We start from the raw sequence: 22,661 nt of genomic DNA, 5'->3' as shown, positions 1-22,661 counted from the left end.
AATTTTTCCCCTCAGGATTATTATTTTTTTTTTGGTGAGGAAGATTCGCCCTGAGCTAATATCTGCACCAATCTTCCTCTATTTTCTATGTGGGTCACTGCCACAGTATGGCTTGATGAGCGGTGTAAGTCCGTGCCCGGGAACCGAACCTGGGCTGCCAAAGTAGAGTGTACCAAACTTAACCACTAGGCCACTGGGCCAGCCCCGACACCACTTTAAAAAAAGGTGACCAGAATAGTGTCATGAAATGAAAACAAGACATTAAAAATAAGAATACATGAAGAGATCCTTCCTAGTTCAGCAGGATCACTGTGCTTTTCCTAATGAGAATGAAGAGGAACAAGCAAGACCTTGGACACTGAGACATGACACGCCATCACAAATGCATCTGATATGTAGCAAAACAAAATACTTGTCTTTGGATATTAAAACACATGACCAGGAAATGTCGGCACTCTACCCAAAGGAGAAAACAGGAAAAACGGAAATAAAATTTTCTAAGAAAAGAAAATTATCCTGTTAATAAAATTATAGAATGCTATTTATTAAAACATACTTGCTGGCTTGAATGAAAGAAAAGATTTAGTTACAATGTAAACTAGGAAGGTTGAGAGAAGTAACTCACTGTTCCTATTCCAGTTGAGAATCTGTAAAAGGTTCCACATTCCACTCTTTTGAAAAGACCCAAAGCCATACTGCATTTCCACTGGATTTTTATTTAGCATTAGTGAAAAATTTACCTGCAGTTTTGTCCTCCATAAACATGTCAAAAGCAATTCTCCCGACAGGGCCGGCGTCTGCCGGGGAGCGCTCGTGCTGGGGCACTGGGGCGCTGCTGAAGGTGTCCAGCATGACAGTCCGCTGGTCGGCAGAGCCTGAGATGAGGACGTTGTCGATGGCCCAGTCGTTCTGATCCAGGCCGTCGTGCCTGGGCTGCCACCAGCGGAAGCGAGTTGCGATCTCTTTAGCATCAGGAGGCAGAAGGATATTCACAAATCTGTAAGAAAAAGGTGGTGGGGGTGGGGAAAAAGTCTTGTCAAATGTCTCACGAGAGTAAAAGATTTACAAACAGAGATAAGATATTGCATGTCACAAGGTGGGTGAGGAGAGGACATTAGCTAAAATAATTTTTAAAAACCAGGATAAGCTGGCTTGATTTTACAAGTCTCATGAGTCACTAAATTGGGGAAACAGAATATGAACACATCCAAGCATCTTGGAACTACCTCCTTACTCTAACTGTCCCTGGGCAGGTTTTAGAGGGACTCTACAATTTTCTGCTTGCCAAGGGCCCCTCTGGATCTGCAGGCATAGAGTATATGTGCTTTGGTAGACATAAAACAATATTGACTTTTTTTCTGTCACCCAGAGGTTGATTTCATCTGTTTCCTTCCTCTGGCACCTTGATTTCATTCTACGCCCATGAGTACCAGCAATTTGATCGGAATATGGACACCAGATTGTGGCAGGATGTTTGGGCTCTCAGCCTGAGGGTACCAGGATATACGTAATTGATTTATCGGTCACCTGTGGTTTGACACTGGCTTTGTCTTTATGCTTTATTGAAAACATGGGACTAAGAACCATGGGCTAACAAACCCAGGATGCCATCCCTGACTCTGTCACCAAGGACAGATGTGGAAAAACATGGCTCCAAGCTCCAACATGAACCTTAACCAGCTAGAAATAAGGTCTAAAATACCCCTTAATCACAATTATGCATTTAACCCCAGGCATACATCAAACTCTTTCAAACTTATATTCACAACTCATAAGGTCTATTGGGGAAAATAATTTCCTGAGGTTTGCTCTCCTCTGCGTCGTCTCATCTTTTTATCCATGCTAATCTACCTCCCTCTACTTTCAAGGGCTGCCTCTTAGTGCTGGTGCTCCAGGACAGGGCAACAAGCCCAAGTTCACCCTGTGAAGAAACCTTAAGCCGAGGGCTTCGATGATGACCCCTTTAGGTCTTGTCTTCCACATTGAGGCGGTCTCATTATTTTAGTTTTGTTTACACAGTATCTTCTCATTTGTTTTATTTTTCCTTCTTTTTCTCTCTTTTATATCTTCCTTGAGATATAGTGATCAGAATAGTAGACAGTATTCCAGATGGGGATCAATCAGGATCCATTCAAAGCTAGGATGCTTTTAGTTCAATTTCTAGTACTTGGATTTTATTTATTTATTTTTTTGAGGAAGATTGGCCCTGAGCTATCTGTTGCCAATCTTCCTCCTTTTTTTCTCCCCAAAGCCCCAGTAGATAGTTGTATGTCATAGTTGTACATCCTTCTAGTTGCTCTATGGCATGGCTTGATGAGCAGTGAGTAGGTCTGCGCCCAGGATCCCAACCGGCAAACTCCTGGCCGCCGAAGTGGAGCATATGAACTTAACCGCTATGCCACCAGGCCAGCCCCAGTACTTGGATTTTAAATACTTTCTTTGATTATGTCCACCATTTTGTGCCCCTTTGGGCCATGAGAGCTTAATAGATCTTGGTCTTAGGGAAGGAAAGTGTAGACTGTGAATCCTAGACCCTTACCTGTGTAGTTACTGGTAGTTTGGAGAAGACTAGTCTTTAGGCAAATAATCTTTTCCAAAGTTCATTTTCTCATGCATCTCAATTTTGCAGTTCATCTGCACCCCTCCCCACCCCTGTTTTATATGCTCACCTTGTAAGATCTTTCCATAATTTATCTCCATTGATTTGGCATGTTTAATTAACATTTTAAAATGTGTTAAATAATATCAGAAATCTATCTGTTCCTGGAGGGACACACAATCACACTTCTTTACCCAGAGAAATGATCTTTTATCTTTATTTTTCTTTCCTATTTCCAAATTAGTTTTCTTACTCTGATAAATGCTTCACACATTTTAAAAACCTTTGGAGTGGAAATTTATCCAAGGCTGCTGAAAGTTTCAATAAATTACGACCACTGTTCCTACCGTGGTCAATTTGATTTTCCCTCAGAGAACTAAAGTAGATTAGACAGTAATGCTTTGATCCTACAGAAACATAACTTCCTTCTCCCTGTATATTATGCTGTTTAAGCGTTCAGGAACTCATACTTGAGAGTCTTTATAATTTTCTCCATAAAGACCAGGGACACGGTTTACTTGGCATGTCTATTATCTCCTACTAATAGATGAGCACATTTTTTTTGCACTATTACACTGTGCACCACTGAGCTTCTATTCGGATTCCTTTACTGGTGTCCAACTTTAATGCAAGTGCAGGATTTAAAACTTTTGCTTGTGGCAGAGATTGCTGGCATTTCCTCAATTGCCATTCTCTCTTCTCCCTTCATAACAGAAGCCCATCTTTCCAGCGGGGCAAAGAGTCACCCAGAATAAAGACAATGTGTCCAGACTCCCTTGCATCTGGGTGTGTCTCTGTGACTAAGTTCTGGCTACTGGAAAGTGAACAGAAGTATGGGCAATGGTTAGGAAGTGTCCTTAAAGAGCGACAGCACATTCTTCTTGCCCTATCCTCCTTCCTGCTGGCTGGAATAGGAAGGAGCTAGAGTTGCCCTTTTTTTATAGTGAGGAAGATCAGCCCTGAGCTAACATCCGATGCCAATCCTCCTCTTTTTTGCTGAGGAAGATGGGCCCTGGGCTAACATCCGTGCCCGTCTTCCTCTACTTTATATGGGACGCCGCCACAGCATGGCTTGACAAGCGGTGCCATCAGTGCATGCCCAGGATCTGAACCTGCGAACCCTGGACCACCGAAGTGGAGCGCATGCACTTAACCGCTGCACAACTGGGACGACCCGAGAGTTGCCTTTTTGGACCATGAGATAGAGGTCCTGTGTTGAGTGTGGCAGAAGTACGTGGTAGAAGGAACTTGGGTCTCTGTAGGAGACCTGTAGGACGAGCCGCTGTAGCAGCCCTGGGCTACTTTCTTCTGGATCTGATTCACATAAGAGAGGAAAAAAACCTTTTGTTCAAGTTATTTTGGGTTTTCTGTCATTCACAGCTGAATCTACTCTTAATCAATACATTGAATTTAAATGATCATTTACAAGATTCTTTAATTGTTTTTATTTTACCTGATTTTTAGCCTGTACCTGGTTAGCCATGCACTGAGGGATTGTCTATGTTTCTTCTTTTTTTGGTGCATTTACTTATTCTATGTTTCTTGATGGGCTGTATTCATTCCTCCCCCCACCCCCCCGGCTCTACTCCAGCCTTCTCCTCTCTTTCTCTTTTCTCTTACCCTCCTCTTCCCTCTTCTCCTCCTCCTACCTTAATGAATATGCTCTATCCTTTTTAATAAACTTTTTGACTTTTCTAATTGGTCACACTGATTTCTTTTTGCCCTTCAAGAATACATTTTTTTTAATGTATTATTTTTAAAATGTTGTGTTTATTCAGGGTTTCTTTTTTATTTTTATGGTGAGGAGGATTGGCCCTGAGCCAACACTTGTTGCCAATTTTCCTCTTTTTGCTTGAGGAAGAGTGGCCCTGAGCTAACATCTGTGCCAATCTTCCTCTACTTTGTATATGGGACTCCACCATGGCATGGCTTGATGAGCGGTGTGTAGGTCTGTGTCCAGGATCTGAACCCGCAAACCCAGGCCACCAAAGTGGAGAGCACCAAACTTAATCACTATGCCACCGGGCCGGCCACTATTCAGGGTTTTTTAATGAGAAATTTAAAAATAGACTCTAGGCTTCTTAAGGATATTTACATTTTATTGTGTTTATTTTCTAGCCCCCAATTCTCTAAAATGAATGAACATTACATAAACAAGTAAACACATAGTTTCTCTGTTTCCATTTTCCCCAAATGTTGTTGACATTAATTACCACATACTCATGAATTTATATGGGTTTTTGTCCTGGTTCTATTCATTATTGGCATTGTGATAGTGTATTTTATCTTATTCTAGGATTTGAAAACTAGTTCTTCTTAAAATAAAAACCAAACCGGCTGTTCATCCAGCTTAGAAACCTTATCTTCATGAAAGGCATCCTCCAGGATGCCTCCAGGATGAGTAAGGTCTAGGTCCTCTGTGCTTCCTGTGATTGATTGCTGGCAGGCCTTACCAAACATCTTTGCTCAACATATTAGTTATTAGAGATAAAATAGAATACAAACCCAGGTTTACTGTACTGGTCATAGAAAATTTCCATTAGCAGATTCCAGGTAATGCCTCCGTTGACAGAATATTCCAAGAGAACACCTTGGTTACGGTTGTTGGGTGTAATCAGGCATCCATACATGAAGTAAAATTGGATAAACTCGGCATTAGTGAGGTTTAGATCCACAGTAACTAACAGTCGACTGCAACCCTAAGGAAAAGAAGCAGAATGCAACAAAACAGCAATAACGAGTCATAATCGCAGGTTATAGGTTTTTTCTGGCTTCCGTCCTCTTTATATTTCTTTTGTGATACAAATTACATGGTATTGCAATACTGATTTTCTTGTCGTCTCTCTTATACTAGCTCCTAGCATGGTGCCTAGCACACAGCAGGTACTCAGCACGTATTTGCTGAACTTTGAAATTTCAGTATTAGAACTTCTTACAAAAGGCAATGTATTCTAAGGAGATTCTCTTCTATTTTCTTATGAGCAATATAAGAGCTGGAATTAAAGTAACTGTTATATGTTCTTATCAAACTACTTCAGCTATTCATAGGCATTTATTAGATTTTTTAAAAGGCATCAGTTATTAATAAAATAGCACATTAAGATGACTATTTTAATATGAAACTTAAAAATGACTACATCTAAAAATTTCATATAATTATAGTTAGAGATAATAGTTGTAATGCTTTTTATTATACTTTTATAGCTGATTTAATGTCATCTATATTAATTCATTAAAGTAGACAGATAGGTATTTCTTAGTTGAACATATGAGGAAAACTAGGTCTCTCAGAGTTCCACTTAAGCTAGGAAGAGTATTGTGAACCCTGTATTCTTAGTTAGTGTTGATGATTATAGAAATCCCATATGCTGTATGTCCTCTTGTTACTGTTGGGCTAAAACACTGAATATAAATAATATACTTCATTGGCACAAATGGTAGATAAATAAAGAACTGACAGCGAACTTGTAATTTTTAAAATCAAATTGCCTATGAAGGGTATTTAATTATGGTATTGGAGAAATTCTATTTTTAAACAAGTTGTCTTTAGCAGCAATGTAGAATGATTACAAAATTTCTCAAAGAAATTTTCTAACATTGCTGCTGTCATTCACAAAATAATCTGCTATAAATACTAATGTCTAGTAATTACCGACAATTATTCTTTCTTGGATAATTTATAGAAAGGATTAATTGTTGTTAATAAATTCAGGAAACACTGAAGCTCATTTTCCAGATTTTTGGCTCCTTAAACACTACCCTGCATAATTAAACTGTCTCAACTGAGTTGTGACAGAAAAAGGTTGGAAATAACTAGTATTTTCTGATTTGTATAAAGTTGCAAGCTTACATCAGGGTTGTGCATTTAGAGAGTCCAACTCTGCATCTTGATTTGCCAATTAAACTTCAAAAGAGACTCAACATTTTTGGGAGGAACTCAGAGAATGCAGAAATGAATAACCAGCAGCCAAACGCTCACCCCACTGAAATGGAGAGCCATTCCAGAAGCCACGGCTCCACACACAGTACTTAATTTCCCTCCGTTCACAGTCAGCCAGTTCTGGTTGGATGGAGCACGATTGAAGTTGTCTTTGAGTTGAATTGGAAGGGAGGTCTCGGGCTCGTCACAGTACAGGCCACCCCACTGCTCGTCACAGCTGGGTGTGGAGAAAGAGAAAGGAAAAGTCAACATCAAACAGAGCCCCAACAAGTGTGTTCTCAGATTAGTGAAGCCAACTCTTTTTCCCAGTTCAGGATGATGAAAGGTTACTTATCTTCACAGAGCTTGCCACAATTCACCTGTTCTCCTTAACAGTGCTTTAGGTTAGTAATAAGCTGTGAATTAACTGCCTCTAGGCTTTCCTAAAGTAGTGACTTGGGGTAACAGGTGGAGAGAAAGAAGCAACTTCAAAGAATTTACTAAAGCCCATCTCTATATGACACAACTCCGGATGGCTGAAAAACAATTGCAGCTGCCAAACTAAACTGGTAACTCCTAATCATTTGTGAATTTGGTCTTTTCAACAGAGGCTTTGGGCTAATTAGGAATCCAAGAGACCATGTTCCAAATAGCAGAAGGTATTTTGGATAGCATCTGTCATCTTTGACCAAAAAATTGACTTCCCTGTTCAATGTGGAGGAAATATGAATATAGGACTGGGAGGCTCAGGGGTCCCAGTGGATATGGGCTAGAATCATTAAACAAAGGAAAGACTTTCCAGGTGTGCAGACATTAATGGAGAAGGGTCTACGAATTCTCTATCAGCACCTTCATTCATACTACCCCATTGAACAGCATAATCTTTGAAAATAAAGCTCTCTTCTACACAACACACACACACACTCACACTCACTCATACTTTAGATCCTTCCAAAGATGCTAAGGCTCTCTAAGAGTAAAATACTAGACCTCTCCATCAAATATGCCTGGTAAATTGATCAGACATTTATATACTTTCTTATGCAAACAACACAGGAATACCAATTAAGCCACAAGCAATGCATATCATTACATGTATTCAGACCTAAGTGAGAAAAATAGTTATGACGTATTATTTTCGGTCAGAGCATATTGAACTCTTGAACCTCTTTGAATGTCTTTTTCAAGGCACAGGTGTATCACAGAAACATAGAAGGAAATAAAATATAGTCAATTATAATTCAGCCTTCTCCTGACAAGACAGCTATTGTTCACTTCCTAATCTCAGAGCAAGAATGAAGATAACGCTATCCATCAACTCCATAGTTGGCTCAGTATCAGATTTCAGGAAAAACGTATAAGCCAAGGTAGCTTGGGAGTGATTCAAAAACAGTTTCAGAAAAATCTCCTGGCTGGAACGTGAGTCAGGAACTTTCTACAGAAGGAAGAAAAAAGTCTACTTACACACAGTTTCCTTGGACACATCTTCCATGGCCACTGCACATATCTATGCAGCCATCCCCGATATAGACGTTATCTATCGCCCACGTCTGCTGCTTGTCAAAAGGAGCTGGTTGATGCCATCGGAAACGAGTGGCTTGGGACCTTTGAAGAAAAGAAGAATTATTATTATTTTTTTTTTGTGAGGAAGATCAGCCCTGAGCTAACATCCGTGCTAATCCTCCTCTTTTTGCTGAGGAAGACCGGCTCTGAGCTAACATCTACTGCCAGTCCTCCTCCTTTTTTCTCCCCAAAGCCCCAGTAGATAGTTGTATGTCATAGTTGCACATCCTTCTAGTTGCTGTATGTGGGACGCGGCCTCAGCACGGCTGGAGAAGCGGTGCATCGGTGTGCGCCCAGGATCCGAACCCGGGCCGCCAGTAGCGGAGCACGCGCACTTAACTGCTAAGCCACAGGGCTGGCCCAGAAAAGAATTATAATGAAGGATGTGGTGGAAAAGAGAACGTGTTCTGGTATGTTCGAACAAGTACATGGAGGAGTAGAACGTAAATGCATGTACATCCCCACTCATGTTCTGAAAACAGCTTTCATTATTGCAGTACTCCATGCAAAATTTTAACCAAACCAAACTGCAATAGCTTGAGAATATATTTTGAGCCAGTGATCTTTGTAAAAACAGACTAAAACAGAAACTAAAACTAATCCTAAAACCAGAAGCCTCAGGGGAACAGTGAGCCCTGAATTTGTGTGGAAACCACTGTGGAGTGGAGCCATGGCTGCTGCTAACTTATATGTGCAAATTAGGAAAAGATGCCTGTCCTTGAGCAGCCACAGCCCCTCTGCATTTGACTTGGGAAACAGGATATGGGCTGGGTTTCAACTCCTATTTGCTCCTTAAAGCCAAACACTTTTGTGCAGTGTGCATACTGGTCCCCCTCACACAGCATTCGTGAGGAATTCTCACAGCGGAAGCCTTAAGAAGACAATAGGAGTATAAGTCAAAGGGATCAATGAAACCCTAGATAATTGGACAGAAAAGAGAGAGGGAGTAATACATAAGACCAGACTTATTTTATATTGATTTAAATGCAATACAAACAAAACCAACACAAAGATTCTTCCATTCCAGAAGCAGAAATATATTTGCTCATTTGCATGGGTTTAGGGAATGTCTTGTTCAGAAACACAAATAAATACGTTTTCAGAGACACTAGATGGCAGTAAAATCCAAACAAAGCCTGAGGTTCGAGTGAGTTTGAACATTCAAAGACCCCAAGAGGAAATAATTAGCCAAAGAAAGTTTTGTTTTATGGATTCATATACTTTTGTCATTAAGAAACCGTTAATCACTTGACTGAGAGATATTTGTTTTAGGCAGGACAAACAACAGCAAGGATTTTATATTTTCTAATTGAAAACATTTATATTAAGTTTAAGAAATAGAAAAGAAACAGACTAGAATTAAAATCTTCACTCTGAAAATAAATAGTTCAGCTCAATATTTGTTTACCAGCATCTATGCACTAACTGATTTCTCCACAACCCTGCTTGCTCCCCAGCTCCCACTGTTCCTCCCAGCAGAGAAGTGTCTACCTCATACCCTCTTATCACTTCCTATTGCATTGAACTTCAACCTGAAACTCCTCCTTGGCCCAAGAGGCTCTGCCTGACCCAGGCCCTCCCTTCTAGTCCCTCTTCCTGGCTACTCACTTCTGGAGCTCTCCTCCTTAACTTGGTTCTCAAAGCTCACAGAGCTCTTTCCCATCTCTACCTGCATGATTTTCCTCTCTCTCTGCTGGGTAACCCCTGTGTGTCCTTCAGGTCTCAGAGGAAACGTCAGGTCCTTGCAGAAAAATTTTCTTTCCGATCCCTTTAAAAATTACATTTCTGCCATAGAAAACTGTTCGTTTCCTTTTATAGTATTTATCCCAATTGCAGTCATATATTCATTTGCATATGTATTTCTTAAATGTCTGTCTCTCCTCCTCAGGAGAGGAAGTAATATGGGAGCAGGGTTAATTCTTTTTGTTCAACATTATACACTCAGTGTGTGGTGCTAGCATGTAGTAGGTGCTCTATAGGTGCAGGGAGTTGGTATCCAGGGACCACCATGCTTACAGTAAATCAACGTGAAGATGCCTCCCTGGGGTTGTGCAACTCAATGGCTCTGCTGATCAGTTAATTTTTAATGACTAAGTTTATTAATAGCTATGCCTGTTTAAGTGCAGCAACATCTTATAAATAACACAGTGAATATCATATTTCCACAGCACATCATTACTTGGATTCTAATAACTTTAAAGTCAACACATATACTTATTCTGTCTTTCTTTTAGACTATAAACTTCTGAAGGGCAGGGAATATCTCTGTATTCCTTCAGGGAGTATTGTTTTATATTTTCAGTGCTTATGGATAGTAGGCAAGAAATAAAATTTCCTTCTTCCCCTAATATTTTATACATGCTCCATCAAAGCGCTTATCACCTTTTACGAAAAGTGCCTATTTATGCATAGTTTCCTCTGTTGGATTATTCTCCTTATTTATCATTTTATTGTTGGTGACACCTAAAGATGGGCTTCATAAGCATTTACTGAAAGAATACTAAGTTGAGAGCAATAAAGATGGCCAAGGAGAATCAAATAAGAGATGTCTTGTAGGTTGGGTGTCAGCCATGGGGTCAGCTGTGTAGGGGGCGGTGATGCAAGGGCTATTAAAGGAGGAAGAGAACTTCCTAGCAGGTAGGGGGTGGCATGGGCTGCCTACAGGTGGTGGCTTTCTGATTACTGTTTGTGTTTAACCACAGTCCGGGCAGCCACTTAACAGAGAGATTGTACAGAAGATTTAAGAGTCAGATGCATTGCTGGGGTTGACAGCTTTTACAGGGACTTCTAACCACGACATTTTCAGTTGTACAACTCTGTGGCATTCCACAGAAAAGGAAACAGTGGGAGACCACGTGTAGAATGTACTAAAGCCGAGATGGCCAATAAGAGTAAAGATAAATAAGGGTTCTAATCTATACTCTGGTACTAGTAAGTTCTATGTCCATGGTGAGTAACTTAACATGTATAATGAGGGGGTTAAATTAGATGATTTCTAAGGTCCTGTCTCAAATGTGATGATTTTATATTCTTGGGAATAACTACTCCTAGTAATTATGTACCCATAGGACAGGGGTACATACATTATCCAAAATTATTTTATAAGAAAAGAAAAGGACATTCACTAAGGGGATGAATTGAAATATAAACTAAAAGTGAGAGTCTGGAATTTGAATTTCTGGGACTTCTTATTCCCAGCCCTGTCACAGCTGCACTACGTGAAGGGGCCAAATCACTTATGTTTACGTGCTGACACTTCCCTGTCTGAAAATGCTACTTCCCACCTCACAAGGGTGTTGTGAAAATTAATTAGTTCGTATTTACCAAGACCTGAGAGTGTCTTGGTGAAGTCCCTCGGCAGGTGTCATCATTTATCCTGAAGCATCCTCATTATGACGGCCACCACCAGCTGCTGCTGCTTGGATTTGGGGGAAACATGGTCCCAGAGCAGATTTCTCCTTTTCCCATATCCTTGAAATGTCTCCCCTTGCTTCTTTTCTGAATTTATATCATTTCCTCTCCATCTACAGCACATAGTAAGTGCTCCATAAGTGTGTTTAATAATTAAATATCCATGGCTAAGCAATTAAAAAACGTTACTGTCAACAGTATGGTTTCCATCACCGCTCTCCCCAGGAACCTTTCCCCGCGCTGCCTCCTTTTTGAACCTCTTTTCATAGGTTTCAATACACGTTTCAGAGTCCTTATATCTGCTCTTTTCTTCAGGATGATTCTGTCTGCCTATGAAATCCTCATTGTCATCATCATCAGCTGGAAAAAAAGCCCTTTTCTAGGAACCATACATAATTTTTTAAAACCTTTTCACTCTTCCCTGGTGTTTCCTTTACTCTCAAAGAGATATATAAAATATTTAAGACTAGAAAATATAGCCAACCCTCTCACTCTATCAATGAAGAAGTGGAGGCCCAGTGCCCTATGTCACACTGATTCATTCACAAAACTGGGACAAGGCAAGGATCCCTTGGTTCGTTATTACTCTGTATTCTCAATGAGTAAACCCTTCAAAACTCTATCTCAACCTTTACAAAATAATCCTATCCCTACCATTACTTATGAATGTGAACAGTTGTTTAGCTACGGGAGGCTGTGTGTATCGCTGCTATATGTACACACAGGTCTATTTATCTTGACTTCTGCAAGTCAGCGTCACAGCTGAAGCTCTTGGCCCCCTGTGTTTGAGTTAGAAGCTCCGCAATGTCTGTCCCATTTCAAAATGTCTCCTATATTTGCCTTGCTAGCCAAGACCCTGCCTTTATACTGGGCATAAAATTTCCTGCATTAGCCTGTTTCTCCGTGTTAGACAAAAGTGGAGAATATTCCAAAGAAGATATATAAATGGCTAATAAGCACATGAAAAGATGCTTAACATCATTAATCATTAGAGAAATGCAAATCAAAACCACAGTGAGATACAACTTCATACCCACTAGGATGGCTTTGATAAAAAAGATGGCAATAGCAAGTGTTGACAAGGATGTGGAGAAATTTGAACCCTCATATGCTGCTAGTGGAAATGTAAAATGGTGTAGCTGCTGTGGAAAACAGGCTATCAGTTTCTCAAAATGTTGAACATATGACCCAGCAATTCCTCTCAAAGGCGTATACTTGGAAAGAAGCGTGGGTCAGCTCACCTGAACAGAGAGTCACAGCCCATGACCTACAGACGAGAGCTGGAGAAAAAGTGGGCTCTAGAGAGGAGGCATGAACTTTGGTACCAGGACTATGAATGAATTACCTGTGGTGAAGGGCTCTAAAGGGGTGGGCCATCTGACAAGGGGCATGAAGACCCTGCTCTGGGGGAGACCCTCATGAAGAAGACACCAAGCTATGAACAAAAAATGGAAATCACACGTTAGAGTGGAAATGAGAGGATCTCTTACAAACTGTTCTGTACAGCCGACTCATTTCACAGGTGTGGGGACTGCCAGTCAAGGAGGAGGACATCTGCAGCTTCTTAGTTTTAGAACTGGATCTAGAACCCACTCTCTCCTGACTTAGCACATCATCCCAGAGTTGATGTGTGACTGAGAACCCCGGTTGTCCTGGATGGTAGGTAAGGGCTACAAGACCAGAGATTTGGCAGCCAGCAGGGGGCACTTCATGTAGGCATCCCAGATCTTTTGGTAGAAAATCCTCTTAGTGATTATAATAATTAACATTGGGAATTTGTAGGATACTAAATGACTATAAGATTTTGAGAATTTTAGGTAACATTAACCAGTCCATTAAAGAATGTACACTGTCATTTAATTTTTCTTTCTCCTAAATTTTGTATAATAAACTGAGGTCTGAATACCAGCATGAAAGGAGAAAGTGTTTGGACTACAGGTTATGACCCCAAACAAATGTGATAAAGGTAAGGTATCCTTATAAGGTGACCTAGATCCTTCACGATACCTCTCTGAAACTAGGGTGGAAAGCACATTACAGAGTTAGCAATAGAAGAATTTAAATGAGCCACCCCACATGGCTCTTCTTTCTTCCTTGATAGAGAACAAACGAAGAACTCTGTATAACCCTGGTTCAGCCACTGACTGTGCGTCTGAGGGGAAAATCAAATAACCTCCCTGTGTCTAGTCCTCATCTTAAAAGGTAGGCAGGGGGACCTCGAGGTTAAAGGAGACTTAAGAGACAGGTCAACTAGTTATATTGTTTGTGTCCTAATTTGAAAAAACTATAACACGTTTTATGAGAAAAACCAGGATATTTGAATACTGAATACTGAGTAAGTATTGAATAAGAAATTATCATTAATTTTTTAGGTGTGATGATATCACAGTTATGTTTTCTTTAAAAAAGTCCTTTTTTAGAGATACATACTAAAATATTTACAGTTGAAATGATATGATGTCTGGAATTTGCTTCAAAATAATATGGGGGCAGGAGTAAGTGGTGCTACTGATGAAACAAAGTTGGCCATGAATCGATAATTATTGAAGCTAGGTGATGATTATATTGAAGTATAGTATACTGTTCTCTTTAATTTTGTATGTTGGATTTTAAATAGATAAATGTGAGCTGAAAATAATCTGTGGTCCCTTCAAACTCACAGTAAAATTTTGATTTGAGGATTACAAATAAAAGAGAATGGCTATCCTTTTTCTGGTAAAATAAGGTTTTATCATTTTTGCTGGTAATTATAATTAGTAATGATAATAAAAATTACAGTGTTCTGAGTAGGCCTACTGAGGGCATCAAATACACTGGACAATCCTTCAAATAAAAAGAATTTCCTACAATTTACAAAATATTTTCTCAATGGAGAATGACATATTTAATTGTTAAAAGAATCTTAAGAATCCATACATAGCAATATGTACAAAATACAGCCAAATCTCAAATTCCCTGATAAAATTTTGGCAACAAGGTTGCCTGATAAAGCTTAGAGGGAATGCAGAATTTCTGGAAATAGTTTTATTCTCTGTTGGAGTGGAAATGGAAATAGATTTAATTTGTCTTAACAAAATGCCAAAATAATATATATTAATATATTCAATATATGAAAATCAATAGTACCATGGTTTACACTAGACAAAATTATTTTATGTTCTGTCGTCTTGAAAGACCAGCAGAAATTTGGGAAAGTAATAGCAGCGATGTTCAAAGTATCAAAGTGACGCGTGAGAAGATGGATATGTAATAGAAGTCCAAGGCTTCCCTGACTTACTGAAAAATTTTAACAAGATGTTCGGTAATATGTATGCCTGCAAAACGTTTTTCAAAAGATACTGTTAAGTTGGAAGTACCAGTGGAGAGAGATAAAGACTACCAGGGCAAATTTAAAGAATCTCTCCTTTAAAAAATGAACTTGTAATTCCCTTGAATGTTTTTCCATGACGAACCCCCAAAATATCACGCTTAGTTATTTGGTTTTCTTAGAATAAGACCTTTTCTTTGTTTGCAGTTACGGTAGGTGGGAATAGCATTGAAAAATATCCTCCCTCTCTAAATTTGTTTACCTGCAAAAAGCTATAGCCTCCTTCATCCTCATTCCATCACCCCAAACCTTCTACAATCTTCCTGCCTTTTCTCGTGCTTATCACCATTCCCTTAAACTTCCTGCAAACATTAAGTAGCTTCCATGCTGTGGCTAAAAACCACCTGGCTTCCAAAGTGTTGTAGTTAATCTTTAAAGACAGTGGTATCAGCCAGGTCATTAGGGCTAGTAGAAGGGAATGGATCATCTTCACACTATGACTTAAAATAGCCACATCACACCTGAGCCTTCCAGGGGCAGCTCCCCACTCCTTTTCTTGGTGGATTTGGGTTACCAGCTCTTCCATTGACTCACCCTGGTTCTCAGGTGACATTTCAAGAACCCATGCCACTTGAGTCACCTGTTATTTTTAGGTCTGGGGTTAGTAAAGAGGAGGAGGCAGATTCAAACTAGGGGCTGTGAAATTGATTTTGGCCTCTTCCTATCTTTTTCAGCCTCTCTCTAGAACTTCTGGCATTCTCCCTTCCTATTTCTTCTAGGACCATCTCTCTTAGGCAAGCAATAAAGATATAGTAGAAATATAGTGGTTAAGCTCATGGGCTCTGGGGCCAGAAAGGCTGTATTTATTTCCAGTATCTTACTGAAACCGTTCTTTTGAAGGTCACCGACCATCTCCTTATTGAAAAATCTGGTAAATATATTGTGAAACTTTTTTCTTCATGACTCTCTGTGGCATTTATCACTGATGGCCACCAATTCCTGCTTGATATTCTATTCTTACTTGGCTTTTGGATACCATGCTATTCTGACTCTTCTTCTACCTCCCTGACTATATCCTCCCGGTTCTTTTAATAGCCATTTCCACTCATTCTGCTATTAAATTTAGGGGTCCTTTCTTTTCTTTTTAAATGCTCTCCTACGGAGAGCTGCTGCAGTTTTACAGCATTGCCCATCACCTCTATGCTCATGCTTACAAAGTTTATTACTTTCCCCTGGGCTCTGATCTTCAAATTCAAATAAATGTTTCCACTTGTATTTCCAGTCATCACACTTAATCCAGTACCATTTGATTAAATTTGCCATACTGTCCCTCCCAGAATCAACTTCAGCTCTCTCCACTTCTTCTCACCACTCTCTCAGGATTCATACTTTAGAGTCATCTCGATGTGTGCAGTGAAGTTAGTGACTGAGTTTTATCAATTCTTTCTTTGAAATGTCCTGTAATCTCTGCCTCACCTGCTCCATGTTAGCTGGAGCCCGGACCCCTCTTACTTCATCTACAGTCATTATCACAACGCCTTTGCCACTTTCTCTAACTTGAGTCTCTCTGTTCTTCCAATTTTTTTTCTTGGAAGAATATTCTCAGCTCAAAAGCCACCATAGTTCATTTTTCCTACAAGTCTAACCTCCTCTGCCTTGCTTCAATGTTTGCTATAAGTTAACCCAAGACTACTAACAAACGTCTTTCCACAGCTTCCAGATATGAGCCCTCTGCTTTAATCAGCAACTCCTGTGCTCCTCCCAGGCTCATGTGCCCTGTTCGCATTGTGCTCCTAGTTTATAATGGTCTTCTCCTCACCCATCTAATTCCTAATCATCCTTTGAGGCCAGGGCCCATCTCTTCTACGAAACCCTCTCTAACTCTGGCATTCAACACCATCTCCTATCTCTCAAAACCTACAGCATTTCCAGGCCATTCCTCAGTGAAGCTCTAAATTACATACAGCGTGTATTATTTTTAAATTGTCTCTTTTTCCCCAATCAGATTGTAACCTCCTTCAGGGCAGAAACTTAAGATAATGTCCTACCATTACCACGGGCTCATTCTCGTTAGGCTAACTTAGGAAGACTTCTTAGTCTGCCTGAAGTTGAAGTCTGATAACAAACTCATGCTGTGGCTAACAAGTGTGGTCATATGGTTAACTCATAAAAGTAAAAACGATTTACATTTTAACAAATGTTTACAATGTCCCAAACACTTTCACGCTTATTTATTAGATTTATGTTTTTTGCCCTGGGCTAACATTTGTGCCAGTCTTCCTCTATTTTGTATGTGGGTCGCTGCCACAGCATGGCTGATGAGTGGTGTAGGTCTGCGCCTGGGATCCAAACCCATGAACCTGGCCTGCTGAAGCGGAGTGCGCTGAACCCAACCACTACGCCACAGGGCCAGCTCCTATTTATTAGGTTTTTATATGGTAAAAAGTATCTCTATTTTTCAGATGTGGAAACTGAAGCTTAGGAACATGAAATGACTTGCTTAAAAGCTCACAGGGCTGAAAAGCTGGAGCCCTCCACTTAACTACAGTGATTTCCATTCATTTTTTTCTTCCAGGAAGATCCAACTTAACCAATGTAAATGGGGAGGAATAGAGACTATGACTCTATCTACCCCAATTTATTTAGGTTTTAACCTAGCAATGTCTGGAGCAGAGTGTGATGTATCTTTGTTTAGTCTCAGTGTTCCCTTCTCAGTGAAAAGCACCAGCATCCATTCAGTTTTGCAACTCAAACCAGGGAGGCATCTTCAACAGTGCCCTTTCTCTCACCCTCCCACATCCATTTCATCATTAAGCTCAGTCAATTTTATTGCCTCCATTTCTCTGGAATTTCTCCACTTCTCTTCATGTTTGCTGCACCTTAGTCCAAGGTACCAGCGTTTACTGCCTCTTTAAGAGTCTCCTTACCTCTACTCTTATCCTACCCAACTTGTTCTCCAGTTAGAATAAGCTTTTCTGAATGCAAATCTGATCATGTCTCCGTACCCCCAAGCTCTTTAGCAGGTCTTTCAGTATTCATATAACAAATCCCCAAATCTTTAGTACAACCTACCATGTTCTTCATGGTCTGAAACCATTTCAGACCTCACTCTTCTTTCTCTCTCTTTCTCTCTCTCTGTGTCTGATCCATTCTTTCAGTATCTCAAATATGCCTGCTTCCTCCTATTGTAGGCTGTTATCCTTGCCTGGAACACTCTTCCCCTTAGTCTTCACCTAGTTAACTCCTATCTATCCTTCATATCTTACTTCAATTATCCTTTTCTCAAGACAGTGTTCCTTGAGCTTCTTGACCAAGGCAAATCTCCCTATGATATATAATCTCTTAGCATCAAGCAACTGTTCTCCATCACTTACCACAGTTGAATTTAATATTTACTTCTGTGATTACTGGTGATTTCTGGTTAATACCTTTCTCTTCCACTGGACTAAAAGCTCCTTGAGGCAGGGATAGTTCAGCCCCTCACATAGACCTAGCACATAATTAAGCACTTCAAAAATATGTTTAATGAACGACTAAATGAATGAATAATAGCCACTGATGACTACCAGCCATTTCAGTTTGGTTAGTGGTTTGATGTTAATTTGTAGACAACCAACCTCAGTTGATTCTTATCACCACTGTGCCAACAATACTGGGATCCTAGCCTTGTGGTCATATGACAAGTGAGTGAGTGAACAAACCTAAAATTGGCACTCTGTCACAGCCACTCTTGACCCCTACTTAGCACATGGCTTTACGTTGTCAGCATCATGTTTGTTTATGGTGAAGAGCTACAAACTGAAATTCTCAATTCTGTTCTGGTAGACATAAACATAAACACCGACGTCTCAACACTTTGCCGATGTTGAGGTGGTAAGTTCAAGTCAAAACAAGGAAACACCATATTTAAAAAGTAACTGGATGTAAGAGCAGATATAGTATAGATATGTTAACTTGTGTTTGAGACTAAGTGCTCCGAGACTGCCATAATGTTCTAATAATCTTTGGCATGTGGCAGAGCATGATAAGAAGTGGGTCTGGCTTGGGATCCATCCATGCACGTTTCTTTCTGAATTATCCAAAGGGCCTTTTTATAAGGCAGGGTCTCCTTTAAGATCATTGTACGACATGAGCCTTCTGGGTAGCATAATAAACAAACTGCATATTTTCAATACGATAACAAGAGGGAATGGATGCTCATCAGATTTTTCAAATATCATTTGAAAGGGTCAAAATTCTTATGGGTATGTGCAAGAGACAATTAAAAGATAGATTAAAACATGAGGAATAATTACTTTTCTTGAGTAAAAGACTCAGGAGTATAATGACTAGCTGGAGTAAATCTTAGAATGTCGTTTATTTGCAGAATGCCAACAAGTAGCTGGGTAATAATTCACAGAATTCATAAAGACTTAAAAGACTACCGCCTTAACGGAGTTTTTTTTTTTCTATTTTACTTATTAAGATCACCTTAATAATTCATGCATGGCAATACCTTTAATGAGCAACAAAATCTCACGTATCTCATTTAAACTTGGCAACTCTGCTGACAGTTAATATAGTCTCGTACCTCTGAGCCAGCAATTGTAGAGGAGCCCTAGGCTGTTAGTAACTGAAACCACCCAATTTATGATAATCCCAAGAAAAGTTAATGCCCTAGATGAATGCTTGAATTTTATGGTCATTTGCTAGGAAGATTTATTCGCTCTTCATTTGCGGAGAGAACAATAATGAGCCCAAACGACAACTCCTGTTCCACATACTGCATTGGTTGGCTTGCTTCTTTCTTAAAGGCAGCAACTGATTACCACTTTCTTGGAGGGAGCAGGAATTCCTATCAAGATTTTAAAGCTTTCCTATGATTAGCACCTACTTAGAAGGTGAAAAGAGAATCATGTAACACTATCCTACTAGGCAAGGTGAATTCTCTGCTTTACTCAAACAAAAGTGCAAATACACAGATAGTTTAGACTTAACTTCTTTACCAGCATTTACCAGCAATTTTATTAAGCCACCTTCATTTCTTATAGACACAATGAATAAAGCATTCACAATTGTTTTGCACAAAAAAGAATGTTCCAGGTGATAATTCTCAAGATACTGTTCAAAATAAAATTTCAAAAGTGGATACCAATTTTAATACACATTTATTTGCTACATCCATGTATGACACCACTTACTGTTATATTTACAGTAGTCTGACTGACAGAAAATAGACTCCATTTAAATCTATTTTGTGTCCAATGTGCCTGTTTTAAATTTAAGACTCGTTCTTGGGCATAGTGAATTAAGCTGGAGAAGCTCACTGATCCATCCAATGTTTTCTGACATCTGCCATTCTTTACAAATATTAGAGTTAAAAGTCAGTAAAGGCCTGGATTTTGGGAAAATACAGAAGAATGTCACCACAAAAACTGGTTTCTATTTTACTTATTAAGATCGCCTTAATAAGTCATGCATGGCAATACCATCAGTGAGTAACAAAATCTCACGTATTTCATTTAAACTTGCTGTGCTGAAATCTGACATGCCAAATTATGTCACATTTGGGTTCACCACAGGCAGAAACATCCATACCTGGTGTAAGGAGGGAGAGGCAGAGTGGTTCTGGTCCACTTGTTGAAAGTGTCTGACACCAGGATCCGCTGCAAGTGATAGCGACTACATTCAACGTTGGTAGGTAGACAGTCCCTCACCAGTGGGTGCCACGATAATCCAAGATCTACTGAGTATTCCAATTCAATAGCTGAAAGAAAAAGCATTATTCTGCATAGAAATACATGTCTGCACATCCAGGAACCATAATTACCTATGTTTTCACATGTTTTAATTTCAATTAAATGTCAATTTGATTTCCCCCCATATTTAACATTTCCTAGTTTGAAATGTTTCCTAGTTTGATTTTCCCCTCTGTACATTACTAGTTATTATTTTTAACTTTCCATACTGAAATAATTTTTCCTTTAAGGAGATATGATCAAGTGAAACATAAATTTTCCTGAATCACTCCTTATACTGAGAAACTTTCAGAACAATCAGAACAAAACTATTGCTTCATATACAGTTAAAGCAGGAGTAATAAGTTATAATCTATATTTAATATAATAGTTATAGACTGCATATTACATAAATATATATAAATTATATATAATTTAATGTATTATAATAACTATAATATATTATGTCCATTTATTTAATGGCTAATATACAAATACAGAATATAGTAACCATATATTTTAATGATTATTTAAATAGTTAAAAAAATTGAGCAGCCTTCTCAAAATTTGACCATTCTATAGGGCTCCTGACCAACTAACGCCAATTTTGCTCCCAGTATAGGAGAAACTTCTTAGAAATTACAAAATATCTTTTGCTTATATGTGCTGCTCTGCTGTGTTATGGAATATACTGGGAATCAGAGAGGTGGAAGGAGGCAGCTGAAGGCCATGCAGGCTGTGCCAAAGCACACAGTCAGGCTGTGGGTCTATGGAAAGATACTTCTTTCTTTCCTTTCTCTTCTTCTGAAACATTCAAATTACACACTATGTTTTATATTTCTCTCTCTATTCCCTTCTTAGGGCTCTATAAACTGCTTCAGCCCCCACCTCGCTACTGAAACTGTTCTCTAAGGCTGTGATTCTCAATCTTGGCTGCACACTGAAATCACCTGGGTACCTTTAGAAACTATGACGCCAGGGTCTCACCCCCAGAGATTGTGATTTCACTCTTCTGGGACATGGCCAAGGTGTCAGGAGCTTTAAAGCCCCCCAGGTGATTCTCATGTGCAGCCAGCGTGGGACCACTCTGCTCTAAGGTTCCTAGTGGCCTTTTCTAGTTCCATACAATGGCCTGTCTCAGTCTTCATTGTTCTTGTCCTCCCTACAGTGCTGGACATTACTGATTACTCCTTGATTCTTGAAACCTCTTTTCTTTTGGAGGATATTATTCTGACTCTCCTGTCTTACTTTCCCTCTGACTCCTGTGCTAACTAGCCCAGCTATGGGCATTCTTCCAGACTCCACTTCTGGCCTTCTATTCTACGTGTATACTCCTTGGGCTTCAGCTATTATCTCTGTTCCCAAATCTCCCTATTTCTTGTCTCACAATTGATTTTATTCATTCAACAATGTTTATTGAGCCTGGCATTGCGCTGGATGCTGGCATATTGTGACGCACAGTATAGACAAAGTTCCTGCTTTCCACATTGTAACTCCTCCTCACTAAAGCATATCTCCACTTAAAACTACTTTCACCCAAACTAAAGAAAAACTCATTATTTTCCCTCATAAATAAACATCTCTTCTTAACTACCAAACTCTATCAATGACAATACTTTTGCACTAGTTTTCTGGTTCAGATTTAGAAATTAGTTTAGGAATTTCACTCTTTTCTTTACCCTCTATGTTCAACCCGTCACCTGCTTTTGAGACTTGCTGCTTCTCTCCTTTTTGTTTGCATTGTCTCATGCCAATTTTATCCACTCTATTTCTCTCCATGCTACAAAGTGCAGGTCCCCATCACCTCCTACAGAGATTCCCACTCAGGCTTCTCTACTGGGATTCTTTCCTACCCTCCTTCCTCGGCTCCTGAGCTAATCCCCCTAAAACACACCATGTCACTCCTTGGCACTTGTGCCCTCTTATTCATGACCTTGTCAAGCACAAATTCCTGTTCCTGCCTTTTAAGGCCCTTCTTAATTTGTTGCCAACTCTGCTCAGCCACTTTCTTCTTTCATTTTATCCTTCAGTGCAACCTTTCTCAAGAGGTTGTGTCAGCCTATGGTAGAAAGTACAGGAGACTGGGCTTATGAGGGCAGTATTTCAGTCATGGTGCTGCTGCAGGCCGACCATGTCAGAACTTAC

The 22,661-nt window shown here is 39.6% G+C and overlaps 1 protein-coding gene across 3 annotated transcripts in view; it reads right to left on the bottom strand.

Moving 5' to 3' along the window:
• Nucleotides 1-22,661, bottom strand: part of RELN (reelin) — a 490,103-nt gene that overhangs the window by 34,331 nt on the left and 433,111 nt on the right. For all 3 annotated transcript variants that reach the window (XM_087441541.1, XM_004439311.3, XM_087441605.1), the window contains exons 46-50: nt 20,377-20,545; nt 7,983-8,123; nt 6,579-6,756; nt 5,105-5,298; nt 741-997 (exon numbers count right to left, since the gene is read on the bottom strand). In XM_087441541.1, coding sequence (XP_087297667.1) covers nt 741-997; nt 5,105-5,298; nt 6,579-6,756; nt 7,983-8,123; nt 20,377-20,545 — 939 coding nt within the window. The remainder of the gene's footprint in view (nt 1-740; nt 998-5,104; nt 5,299-6,578; nt 6,757-7,982; nt 8,124-20,376; nt 20,546-22,661) is intronic.

This window comes from Ceratotherium simum, chromosome 1 (assembly GCF_057802395.1).
Source record: "Ceratotherium simum simum isolate JZ-2026a chromosome 1, ASM5780239v1, whole genome shotgun sequence".
Classification (NCBI taxonomy): domain Eukaryota; kingdom Metazoa; phylum Chordata; class Mammalia; order Perissodactyla; family Rhinocerotidae; genus Ceratotherium; species Ceratotherium simum.
Note: the sequence above shows the minus strand (reverse complement) of the source record. Positions and strands in the feature narration are given on the sequence as shown.